General features: G+C 40.5%; 1 protein-coding gene across 1 annotated transcript; it reads right to left on the bottom strand.

The window, feature by feature from the left end:
- Positions 1 to 335: 335 nt before the first annotated feature.
- LOC138904627 (uncharacterized) lies at positions 336 to 4,179 on the bottom strand. The gene is made up of 4 exons (XM_070193131.1): positions 4,017 to 4,179; positions 2,759 to 2,869; positions 1,273 to 1,804; positions 336 to 663 (listed from the first exon to the last, which is right to left on the bottom strand). The coding sequence occupies exons 1-4, from the start codon at positions 4,177 to 4,179 to the stop codon at positions 336 to 338; spliced, it is 1,134 nt and encodes a 377-aa protein (XP_070049232.1).
- Positions 4,180 to 13,688: the final 9,509 nt, after the last annotated feature.

Genomic DNA, 13,688 nt, shown 5'->3' with positions numbered 1-13,688 from the left:
GCGTGAAAGTTCCACAGTGGGTATATATCAGACATAATATCTTTTGACTGCATCTGCATTAACAGTCATGTCTGGTACCCGTCCTTCTTCATTTACCAAGTGCAAGGCCCCTTTTGGTAACACTTTCTTGATGATGTAGGGTCTTTTCCAGTTTGGGGCGAACTTCCTTTAGCTTCTACTTGGTGTGGAAGAACGCATTTCAGAACGAGTTGGCCTACCTCGAAATGCCTTGGATGCACTTTCTTGTTGTAAGCGCGTGCCATTCTTTGCTGATATAACTAGCTAAAGCACATTACTGCTAGCCGTTTTTCATCAATCAGCATTAGTTGTTATAATCAAGTCTTTACCCATTCTGTATCTTCAATCTCCGACTCCACAATGATCCAAAGAGAGGGAATTTCGACCTCTGCCGGTATTACAACTTTCGTTCCATATACCAACGGATAAGGAGTTGCACCAACAGATGTGCGAGTAGTCGTGCGGTATCCCAAAAGAGCAAAAGGCAACTTTTCATGCCATTGTTTGGAACCTTGGATTATTTTTTTAAGAATCTTCTTGATGTTCTTGTTCGCCGCTTCAACAGCTCCATTGGCTTTTGGCCAGCAAGGGGTAAAATGGCGATGCATAATTTTAAATTTCTCGCATACCTCCTTCATAAAATGACTATTGAGATTGGATGCATTGTCAGTGATAATGGTATTTGGGATACCGAAACGGCAGATGATGTTGGAATGAACAAAGTCTACCACTGCTTTCTTGGTGACTGCTCTGAAAGTGACGGCCTCCACCCACTTGGTGAAGTAATCAATGGCAACCAAAATGAATCTATGCCCATTTGAAGCCTTTGGCTCAATTGGCCCAATAACATCCATTCCCCAAGCAACGAAAGGCCAAGGAGAGGACATGGGATGCAACTCCGAAGGTGGCGACTGAATCAGGTCACCATGAATATGGCATTGGTGACACTTGCGAACAAAACTAAAGCAATCTCGCTCCATTGTAAGCCAATAATACCCTGCCCGCAGAATCTTCTTCGCCAAAACATATCCATTCATGTGAGGTCCGCATATCCCCGAATGCACTTCACTCATGATCTGCTCAGCTTCTGTGGCATCTATGCATATCAACAAGTTCAAATCTGGGGTCCTTTTGTACAAAATTTCCCCATTCAGGAAGAAACCGCTGGCGAGCCGCCTTATAGTTCTTTTTTGATATCCCTTGGCATGCTTTGGGTATTCTCTTATTTTCAGGAATCGTTTTATGTCATGATACCATAGTTCACCATCTGGTTCTATCTCAATTGTATGGCAGTAACCGTGTTGATTCCGAACTTGGATTTCTAGTGGATCGATATGAGTGTTCCCCGGATAAGGGAGCATTGAGGCTAAAGTAGCCAAAGCATCGGCTAACTCGTTGTGAAACCTGGGAATATACTTGAACACGATGGATTTGAATCTTTTGCTCAAATCTTGTACACATTGTCTGTATGGAATAAGCTTGATGTCTCGAGTCTCCCATTTGCCTTGGGTTTGCCGGATAAGCAAGTCAGAATCTCCCATAACCAATAATTCATTCACATCCAGATCGAGGGCCAAATTTAAACCCATGATACATGCTTCGTATTCTGCCGTATTATTGGTACAGAAGAAATGAAGTCTGGCCGTTGCAGGGTAATATTGTCCAATAGGTGATATGAGGATTGCCCCGATCCCAACTCCTTTGATATTGACAGCTCCATCAAAATACATTTTCCATACATGGTTGTCATCTGGAACTACTTCCTCTATTGAGTAGATCTCTTCGTCTGGGAAGTATGTGGTAAGTGGAATGTACTCATCATCAACTGGATTCTCTGCCAAATGATCGGCCAAAGCCTGTGCTTTCATCGCGGTGCGAGTGACATAGACGATGTCGAACTCTGTGAGCAGGATTTTCCATTTTGCGAGCCTGCCAGTGGGCATTGGCTTTTGGAAGATATACTTTAAAGGATCCATTCTGGATATGAGGTAAGTAGTATAGGCCAAAAGATAATGTCCCAACTTCTGAGCGACCCAAGTCAAGGCACAACATGTTCTTTCAAAAAGGGTATACTTAATCTCATAATTGGTGAACTTCTTGCTCAAATAATATATTGCTTGTTCCTTTTTTCCTGTTGCATCATGTTGCCCCAGAACGCATCCAAAGGAATTATCCATCACTGATAGATATAAAAACAAAGGCCTACCAGGTTCAGGTGGGACCAGTACATGGGGTTTTGATAGATAATCTTTGATCCTATCAAAAGCATTTTGGCAATCGTCCGTCCACTTGATTGCAGCATCCTTTTTCAGCAACTTAAAGATGGGATCGCACGTGGTTGTGAGCTGAGCAATGAACCTACTTATGTAGTTCAACCTCCCGAGCAAACTCATGACCTCATTTTTGTTCTTCGGGGGTGGCAGATCTCGAATGGAATTTATCTTAGATGGATCCAATTCGATTCCTCTCCGACTAACTATAAAACCGAGGAGTTTCCCAGATGGAACCCCTAATGCACACTTGGTTGGATTGAGCTTAAGGTCATACCTTCGAAGACGTTCGAAGAACTTTTTCAAATCATGCACGTGATCAGCCTGTGTCTTTGATTTTATGATGACATCATCGACATATACTTCAATCTCTTTGTGCATTATGTCGTGAAAAATGGTGGTCATGGCCCTCATGTAAGTCGCCCCTACATTCTTTAAACCGAATGGCATGACCCTGTAACAATAGGTACCCCACGGAGTGGTGAAAGCGGTCTTTTCTGCATCACCATCATCCATTAGAATCTGGTGGTACCCAGCATAGCAATCCACCAACGACTGTATCTCATGCTTTGCACAATTATCTACAATAATATGGATGTTTGGCAAAGGAAAATTATCCTTCGGACTTGCTTTATTCAGGTCTATGTAGTCAACACAGACTCTAGTTTTTCCATCTTTCTTTGGCACGGGCACAACATTTGCCACCCAGGTGGTGTATCGTATGGCTCTGACAACATTGGCGCTCAATTGCTTCATTATTTCCTCTTTGATTTTATCACTCATGTTTGTTTTAAATTTACGTTGCTTCTGTTGGACTGGTGGAAAATCAGGATACGTGGGAAGCTTATGAACCACTAAATCGGCGCTTAAACCCGGCATATCATCATAAGACCAAGTAAACATATCTTTATGCTCAAATAAAAGTTGAATCAAGGCATCTCTAGTTTTTTGTTCAATGTGAATGCTTATCTTTGTTTCTCTGACTTCTTCATGACCTCCGATATTAATTGGCTCAGTTTCATTGAGGTTGGGCCTGGGCTTGTTTTCGAATTGTTCCAACTCTCTTTTTATTTCCTCAACAACCTTATCTTCATCATATTCGACCTCTTGATGCATTATTTTGAAATTAGACAACTTTTTGAGATCTGGGCGTGAATTCAGCATGCATGTCATGTTATTAAAGCCGGCATTAACAAAACTGAAATGGAAATAAAATGGCAGGAATTAGAGAGAAAAAAAGAAGAAGGAAAAGATACAAAATTTTAATATGAAACTGAATTGCATTTCATTGAATTTGAAAGGATAGAAGGGTTAACGTCAAAGATAAAACAATCATACTAAGATATTTGGATTACAACCCTGAAAGTAACCCAAAGTACAAAAAGAAAGAAGCTGCAAAAGTCAACTACCAAGACTCCTTCCTTATGGGGAGAGGAGTTGCTTCCCAGTTATTGAGCATGGTGTCTGGGCCAATTAGTTGCATATCGGCACGACTAGTGCCTTCACCAGCCTGGATCATATTCACTTCAGAAAACATCTAGCTGAGGCCATGGCAAATTTCATCAATGTTTGCATGTGCCGAGGAATTTTGACCATGTTTGAATCGTGGCTTGACAAAAGTGCAGAAAATGTAAGGGATAGGTTGCTGCAAGACCCACCCGTACTTTTTGCGGTGCTTGGATTTGTCTTCGTCCGCTTGTGTTGGCCTGAAGCCTAAACCAAAAGTACCCCTATTACTGAACAGAGAAATGGGTTCTGAAATTCCTTGCAATGATGCCCCCAAGCCTTTTTCTGGCTCATAACCTTGTCTCATCATAAGTGCAGCCACCATTACAGATGTGGCGGAGAGACGAGGATGCAGAATGGGCTTTCCATCCTCAACATGGTCCATAGCAACCACTTCGAAATCCTGATAGACAATAGACTCACATCCTTCCTTGGCCTCAATACATGGGATTAACGGGTCTTTATAAATGGATGACTCGTCTTCTTTGTGAACAATAATTTCTTGCATGTCGTGCTCGAATTTGAGCATTTGATGCAAGGTGGATGGCACAGCTCGGGCCGTATGGATCCATGGCCTTCCAAGAAGAAAGTTATAAGAAGTTTCCATGTCCACTACTTGGAAGACAATTTCAAAATCAACATGCCCAATCGTCATGGTGAGGTTGATCTCCCCAATGGTATCTCTCACTGAGCCATCAAAAGCCCGGATGCGAACATTGCTGGGTTGGATCATGTCTGTATTGATCTTCATACTTTGCAAGGTAGAGATGGGGCATACATCTACACTCGAGCCTCCATTACCCATGACTCGCTTCACATAATGCCCCTCACATTTGACAATCAAGTGCAAAGCCCTATTGTGACCGGATCCCTCCTCAGGAAGTTCATCATCAGTAAAGGAAATTTTGTTCACCTCAAAAACTCTATTGGCCATATTATCTAACTGATTCACGGTGGTATTCTCTGAGACATGTGCCTCGTTCAGGATTTTGATTAGTACACGGGCATGCTCTCTTAAGTGTATGAGCAGAGATAACAGAGAGATTTGGGCAGGAGTCTTTCTTAGCTGGTCAATGATTGAGTAATCCTGAACTTTCATCTTTTTCAAAAACTCCTCCGCCTCTTCTTCAGTGACCAGTTTCTTTATTGGCATTTGGCCTTCTCTGATTTTCTTAGCCTTCCTCAACTCTTCTGGAGAGTAACACCTCCCTCATCGAGTCAAACCTCCAGTTTCCCCCACTTCTTCTATGATTTCCTTGACTTTGTAGGTTACTACAGTTTTGTTGTAGTTCCAAGGGATGGTTTTCGTATTTGTTACACGGGGTTGTGTGGCAGGCTTGATTATGATCGGCTCTATTATACCCGTCGTACCGCCCTGATTCTGCTTTATGATGGGGTGACCTCCAAGGACGTATAACTTTGGGTTTGAAACATTGGAGCGAACTTCCAACCTCGAGATTTTTGGAACAAATAAAGTTGCCCTCTCTGAGCTCTGGGCGCCTTTCACAATCAACGGTGCATCTAGGCTTGGACTTACTTCCAGTTTGGTTCCCTCTTGAATCGTTACCACTGTCATTTCTGCTCGACCAACCGGCTTGTATTCATGATCTCGGCCAATCATTCCCACAAAATGAACATCATTGTGTACTAGCAATGGGTTATTGGTCACATTAGGAGGGTCCTCGCCATTCGTGACTACAATCAATTTTTCAATAATGAGTCTTTCTATGGCTCTTTTCAAGGTCCAATAGTCATCAATGCTATGCCCCGGAGCACCTGAATGATATTCACATCTAGCATTTGCTTGAAATCCGTATGAATCGAGATGCATATTGTGGGGAGCGATGGGTCCAATCACGCCCATCTGCTTCAACTTCTGGAACAGACTAGAGTATGATTCAGCCAATGGAGTAAATTTTTCTACCGGCCTCTGCTCTCGACCATAATCCTGCCTAGGACGAGCATTGTAGGGTGCCCGAAAATTTTGCTGTTGAGGTCGGGGGAATCTTGGAGCTGGTGCCTGTACCTGTTGATTGGGAGGACGAGCATATGATTGAGCATTAAACACTGTATATTGTGGTGATCCCACAGAGTACTGAGGAATTGGCAGGGGATAGTAATCTTGAGGGTAGCTTGATTGCCCCTGCTGAACTTGCACATAAGGGTGCGATGCCCCTCTTTGAACTTCTCTGGATCTCGAAGTCATCATGGACCCTTCATCTCTCTTCTTTCTATTTGCCAAACTTCTCGACCCATTTTGGATAGCTTGGGTGGTGGCTTTGAGAGCAGCTTGACTTACAATTCTGCCAGTCTTGAGGCTATTTTCAACCATTTCTCCTATTTTGATCGCTTCCGCAAAAGGTCTACCCATTGCGGACATCATGTTCTGAAAGTAATCAGGCTCTTGGGCCTCCAGAAAATAGTGATCAACTCGTGGTTATCCATGGGTGGCTTAACTCTAGCTGCGTGCTCCCTCCACTTGATTGCATACTCCCTAAAGCTTTCAATCGATTTTTTCTTCATATTGGACAGGGAATTCCGATCCGGCGCAATATCTATGTTGTATTGAAATTGTTTGACAAAGGCTTGGGTCATGTCATCCCAGACATGCCAGTGAGAGATATCTTGGTCAATGAACCATTCGGAGGCTACCCCCACAAGACTTTCCCCAAAATAAGCCATCAATAATTCTTCTTTTCCACCTGCACCCCCCAGCTGGTTGCAGTACCTTTTCAAATAAGCGATAGGGTCGTCGTGTCCATCATACTTCTCGAATTTTGGGGTCTTGAACCCTGGTGGCAAATGGATGTGAGGGAACATGCATAGATCACTGAACGAAATACTTTTGTGACCCCCTAGTCCATGTATGTTCTTTATGTTCTGTTCAAGACTTTTCATTTTCCTGGCCATCTCATCCGGCTCAACTGTCTTGGTAGGCTTTTCATTTTCCACTGGTGACTCGTACTGAGGAGTCTGATTACATGGAGCCGAGACCCCGAAAGCCATATTTGGAGAGTAGTATTGGCCATCATAAGCATGAGATAGTGGCTCGTTGATTGGCCTCGTCACAGGAGGTGGAAGCGGGATTGTGTATGTCGGTGCGCCAGACACGACTAGAGGAGTGTTCCTGACCGGTGCGACTGGAGGTCACACATTAGAGGTACCAGGAGCAACATGGAGGCTGTAGTTTGGCACATACCCTGGTGGTAGAATGTGGTCGCTCGTTGCATGGAGCGGTGGTTGAGTAGCCAGGGGTACAGTGGAAGTTCCCTCTAAGGGACCCCGGGGTAGAGGCTGACTAGACACCCAAGCTTGATATACATCAGACAATTGCTATCTTAATTTTCTTATTTCCTCTGACTCTTGTTCAACTGATTGACCCTGGGGGTCGTCACTGATCAGCTCGATCTCATCATCGTTGGCCATTACTACTGCTCCCTTAGATCTAGTGAAGTAATGGTGTGTTGCCAGTTTCACCACAAACCAACCACCTTAAGCTTACTACGTAAGAGACAACAAACGTGTTAGGGTTAAGCATTTTATAGATATGAATCATACGTAATATGTCGTGCTCCTATCATTGTCACTATTTCTAACATGCTTTTGGAGGCTTCATGTTTCATTGCGGCTTATGAGGTTGCTTCTTATTGACGCTCTTATTTTCTTCTCATTTTTTTTCACTCATGCCTCATTTTGATCCCTTATCTTATAATCATTGAAAAATATTTTGATCGAACCTTTTGTGGGTTGCCTACGTATCATGTCACTACATGAATCAGATCATTACGTAGTTTAGGGGGAAATAATAACAATTTTGATTTTTTTATTATTATTCAAATTGACTCTAAAGACATAAGTATGACTGAAAATGCGACAAATATAAAATTAAAAATAAGACAAATGAAAAATGAAACTAAAAACTAATTGACTGCACTAAAACTTTAATCTGAAATGGCATTCTTTCTTAAACTGATATCATCAATGGTCTGCATCCCTTGGCCTCCACTCTCCCCCCAACATCTCGTATAAATTCTGAAACACTCCCGGCAATTGTGGAACGAGGGCACGTACCTGTTGACCAACTTTCTCATTGTTTAGATGACGATGATCGTCATGAATATATGCTGCTTTCTCTGCCAATTGAAGTACTTGTTCTCTAGCTTGCCCCATATTCACATGACAATTCTGCAACCATATCTAGGTAGTGTTGAGGGCGTTACCCATCTCAGTCTCGCGTCCCTCGTATTCTTCAATACGGCGGTTTAGCACAGCTCTCTCAATCATCCACTAACACTGCTCTACCTCAAAATATGCATGTCGATGACCTCCCTTATGCCTTTTTATTTCTTCCAATTGTGCAAGAAACTGACCATTTGAGCGTATCCAATGGGCCCTTTCTCTTTCAAACTGCTCTCTCTCTGATGATCAAACTCTAATTGTTGTTGGTGTGCATCCTCTTCAATGATACTCAAGTCTTCTTGCAGCTTATGCATTTCAGCATTTTTATTTGCCTCAACTCTTCTAACTAAACCAATAGCGCTTGCCAATTCTTCTTCTAAGCGGGCCGCCTCATTTTTAGCATGCTTTAGATCTTTATCCATGCCCCGTAAGGCCGATTGATAATCTTTCTCAATATTTAAACGAATCTGAGTGACTCCGGCTTGCAGTTGGGCTTGTTGTTTAGATATGGTCATCCGAGAACGCTCCAATTCCTCTTTTAACCTTTCTATAGCTATTTGATCATTTCTCCTCCTGTTGGATACTTCAGGCCTATCTCTAAGCGACGAAGGGTCATGAAACCAGGTAATATATTCAGGGATCACCTCTCCATGATCTCGGTCTTCTACCATATCATCCAACTCTGAGACTTTACTTGCATACCAAATTTTCATAATTTCTTCTTCGTCATGAGGTTGATCTTTACCAAAATCATAACAGAACTTGCTCATATCTCATGTTGGTGGAACCTCCTGTAGTCGTGCAAATTGGCGCATTACCCGAAGTGGAGCATAAGATTGAACACCATCCAATCCTATGAGTACCAAATAAGAATGGTATGCAGACTCACAAATGACCTCTTTAGAGGAGAAACAATCGTAGTTCCAAGTGATCCGTTTGGCAGACAAAGTAAGAAGTAGATCTTTCTAGGCGCCAATCCCCTCTGGTAAGTCACATTCGTCAATTCTTTTCTGGTGATCATACGTATGATTGGGCCATAGCTCACTAAAATTAGTGATCGTAGGATGACGATAGAAATGCTCCAAAAACCATATCTGTAACAAAATGTTGCAACCATCAAAGTTTCGCGCGCCCATTTTACATCTAGTTAAAGCACAAAAAATGCAAGAAAGAATCATAGGGACCAAAGTATAATCACCCCCTTCTGAGGACAGAGCCTCAACTACACCTGCCAAGCAGATGTCAATGTGTCCCTCTCTTTCCGGGAAAACTACACGCCCCAAAAAAGTGACCATAAATGCAAACCTTCTATGTACCTTCCACGTTTCCTTATCTTCCTTTAATTTTAATTTTTCCACATTCCTTTCGAAATTGCATTCTAGGCCATACAACTAAAACAAAAAGCCCAACTTAACCCATTTGCCTACTAGACCTTCATATTGTCCGTAATTTATGTTCAAAAGCTTCAGAAACCTACCCTCGTTCACATTTTTTGGTACTATGGGCCTTTGGCGGCGAAGATTGCGGCCCCATCCCTGGAAATGGGCAATTTCCTCCAAGGTCGGAGTCATTTCACAGTCGGTAAAACGGAACACATTATTTTCAGGATCCCAGCACGGAATCAAAGCTTCAATCACATCCCTCCTGGGCTTTATCTTTATCATGTAAACCAAATGTCCCAAGTATTTCTTTATCTGGTTTCGCTCATATTCCTTAAAGTCTCTCCACCAATCTCACAACAACTGTGGTATCTGATCGACAATCAAAAAATCTGGTATCCCTTCTGATCTGGGCCTCTTTTCAGACTTACCTCTTTCCCCACTCATGGTATACCTGTCTACCCAGACACGGGGTTAGGCTTTGATCAAACATATTATTGACACACAAAAATTCTGATTTTTCGGGTTTTGACTCTATAAAAGAATATAAATAAATAAATAAATAAATAAATAAAAGCTAAACTATGGGACTATAAAAAAAATATTTTTGGATTTAGTATTTTTTTTCTAAGGAAAGAATTGTAAATAGGGAATTAAGGAAAAGGAAAATATTTTTGATTTTTTTTTTTGAAAATTGGGGCCGGAACCGATGAGGTTTGCCTACGTATCTCACATCCGGTGAGAATCAGACCCGCGTAGTTCGGTCAAAATCGACTATGTTTTTTTTTTAATGAAAGTTAATCTTTAAAAACCATATGCATTAGACCACATCATTTTTTCTCTGTTCGTTCAACTGATTTATGCTAAAGTCGGTCGACATGCAAGCCTCCCAAATAATGCAACAAGTAGCATATAACATGACATAATGGTCTCAACAAGGCCTATCCTAAAACAGAACTCGGCCCCTGTGTCGAGCGTTGCTAAGTCAAATGCACATGATGCAAATAAAGCGTAGCCTACTAGGGATATTCATTTTCTTGTGGCTTGTTCTTCTAAGTTTGTAAATCCTAAAGGAGATGGTATCTAGACCTGGCTTACTCAGGCGGACAACCCGAGCCGGGGAGCGTCAAGCATTACCAGTAGTAGAACAGCACTGGCTAGCTAACGGCTCTCCCGCCTAAACATATGTGACTAAATCCTTCACCAGAAGCTGGTAGGCTAACTGGCTTTATCTCAAGACAGAAATTTTGTGATGCTGGTAGGCAAACACAACATAACTAATTATCAGAAGACTCAGAGGGATGCGAGAGAAAAATACAATTTATATGTACAGTTCAACAATATCAAAGCGGTAAAAACTCGACAAGTAACACATTAGACTCAAATAAATCACAATATATACATATATATATATATATATATATATATATATATATATATATATATATATATATATATATATATATAAAGCCAGATAAAGTCAATGTACAAGCCCGAATTCTTGAAGTTCCCCAGCAGAGTCGCCAGAGCTGTCACACCCATTTTTCACCCCACAAAATAATATGTGCGTTATGAATTGTGGGTTAAAGAGTTTTTCCAATTAAAGTGATAATTTTGAAATAGGGATTATTTTATTTACAGAGTCGCCACTCGGAATTGATTTTTTGGGTGTTCTAAGTCACCTTTTATTTGAATCCCTAGTCAAAGGAATGTTTGATTCTATTATTATTGGTCTGCAAAAATAAAGTCCGGGTAAGGAATTCTGTTGACCGGGGAGAAGGTGTAAGGCATTTCCCGAGTCCCGTGGTTCTAGCACGGGCGCTTTATTGACTACAACTTGGCTTGGATTAATTTTAGCATATTGTGATTTATTGGTTTTCATATTTTACCTATCGGCTTTTAATTATTAAAATATAAAATTATCTTTGAAACGGATCACATGTGTGTAAATCTATTTTATTTAGTGCACTAAAATCATGTCACTCGTACGTATACACAATTAATCACGCTTTATTATTTACTAAGATTATTTTTGGTCAAAGTTACGCGAACGCGTACCTTGATTTATTTTGGGAATCATAATTATGTCACGCAAACATATACATAATCACGATAATAAGTTTAAAATGCGCCTAAATGTGTACTAGCGGTATTCATTATTATTCCTAAACTTTGAGATTATTGTAAAGTCATGTGGTATTGAATTATTTGTGGGATAAGTACATGATTTTAGCTATTTGAAATCGTAGTGTCATTTACACTGTGGTTTCCGTTTACACTTTAAAAATTAACTGTTAATCTAACAAATAAAGATACTATTTTGACAACTATATGAAGCACGTAAATAATTCACGTTAAGAGATAAACAAGGATATGTCTAAACAATTAACAAAGCTTTTCAACTTTAACTAACAGTTCACATAACTTTTTTTTTATTTTATTTTTTATGTTTAAACGTTGGGTTTTAAATTAAAAAACATATATATATATACTTATTCAACAATATTCAAATAAATCAGAAAGCCAAAAATAATAAAATATTCTATGTGAACTAAACATGTAGATGCAAAATCAATAGCAACAAAAATAATTAGTTAAGAGGTGACCACCTCGATGTAGTATTATTATCAAAAAACGCTACAAAACAGAAGCTGACCTTTAAATGAATCAACCAAAGACCTCATACGCAAACCTCGAACAGGGGGCTTCGACGACCTTGACGGACCAAGCTCAACTTAAAAGAACAACAATAATTAATGAAGGTGGAGCTACTGCGTTATAGTGAAAGAGAGCTGGCCGGAGATGGTGAAACTCCGGTGAAATACCGGCAAGACAGTGAACTAGCAGAAATGCATTTACATGGCTTCGGAACTGATTTTAAGAGTGGAATGGAGAAGCCACAGCTGCTGCGTTTTGCTAGATCTGTTGCTGCATTTTATGCTGTATTTGGAGGGCTTTTGGAGGCGATTTCGTGGCAGCAACTATGGTGGCTTTAGAGCTGCGTTTTTGGGGGCTGAGTTTGAGGTTTAGGTGGGTTGTTTTACAGCTGGTTATGAGCAGCAGTCTAGTCGTGGTTGTTGGAGCGACACGACTGATTTTTGAAGCTTCGTTAATGTAGGTTTTGGTATATTTTTATAGCCGAAACAGGTGGTATTTTTGGGATGATTTTATTGTTGGCTTTTGGGTGAAGAACCTCCAGCTTTCATGGCTGTGTTTTCTACCTTTTTAGAGTGATTTCAGCTGTCCCCTTTGAGTGATTTTTGGACCTCGTTTTTAGCTCAAATTTGCTGCCAAAAGGGTCTTGGTTTGTTGGCATTTGTGGCTGATTTTGGGCATAGGGTTTATGAGTGAGGAACAAGCATGGGGGACAAGGAAAAGTGGAGTGGGAAAGATGGAGTAATAAGTGGGGGAAAAAATTCGAGCACAGTCAAAAATTAGGTGCTCACAATAACTTTAAATAATTAAAATTAACATGTTGTAAATCGTGGGTGCGTTTCACGTGACGCGATTCGCAATGTGTACAAAAATAATAAGTGCGCGACATCGTGACTTATTTAAATGACATAAGTCCTGAAAAGCAGTTACAATTCTATTTAAAAGCAGTTACAATTCTATTTAAAAGCAGTTAAAGAGTAAAAATACACATTAGGTTTCAAATATGTAATAAATCAGATAATTAAACCAAGTATTAATTGTTAAGCGACCGTACTAAAACTACGAAACTCGGGAGTGCCTCACACCTTCTCCCGGGTTAATAGAATTCCTTACCCGGTCTTCTGTGTTCGCGGACCATAAATAAGAGTTAATTTCCTCGATTTGGGATTTTAAAATAAACCGGTGACTTGGGACACCATAACAATTATTCCCGCTGGCGACTCTGATTAATTAAATAATCCCATTTCGATTAACGTCACTTTAATTGGAAAAACTCCCCTATCCCATCAGAAAAAAGGAGGTGTGAGAGGCACAAAATTAATTGCATCTTCAATATCTATAATCATGTGTTGTAGTTCTGAATCCCAAATTATTTCTGCTTCAATCTTGGGTAGATTATCATAAATTTTCTCTTGATGAATCATCTTACTTTTTTCGTTACTAGGTTCATCTTCAATACCATCAAATAACTTTTCTTGTAAAACATCAATCTCTTTTGGACGGGCATCTCTTGCAACCAAATCGTCCTTTTTAACAATCGCAGAAATTCTTGGTAGATCAATTTGAATATTATTTGACTTCTTTTCGCTTTCAATGGAATCTCTATCACAACAAAAATTACATGTACCTTCTCTTATTTTCTTCTCTATTTCTGAATTTTGGCCTTCTTGATTTATTTATG

This window comes from Nicotiana tomentosiformis, chromosome 2 (assembly GCF_000390325.3).
Source record: "Nicotiana tomentosiformis chromosome 2, ASM39032v3, whole genome shotgun sequence".
NCBI classification, from domain to species: domain Eukaryota; kingdom Viridiplantae; phylum Streptophyta; class Magnoliopsida; order Solanales; family Solanaceae; genus Nicotiana; species Nicotiana tomentosiformis.
Note: the sequence above shows the minus strand (reverse complement) of the source record. Positions and strands in the feature narration are given on the sequence as shown.

Excerpts from the sequence above, each read along its gene's own strand:
- LOC138904627 (XM_070193131.1), bottom strand. The coding sequence starts at position 4,179 with ATGGACCATGTTGAGGATGGAAAGCCCATTCTGCATCCTCGTCTCTCC. Across the intron at positions 2,870-4,016 it reads TTCTCTGTTCAGTAATAGGG|ATAATTGTGCAAAGCATGAG; the intron begins GTACTTTTGGTT and ends ATATTATTGTAG. Across the intron at positions 1,805-2,758 it reads CGCTTTCACCACTCCGTGGG|ACGAAGAGATCTACTCAATA; the intron begins GTACCTATTGTT and ends CATACTTCCCAG.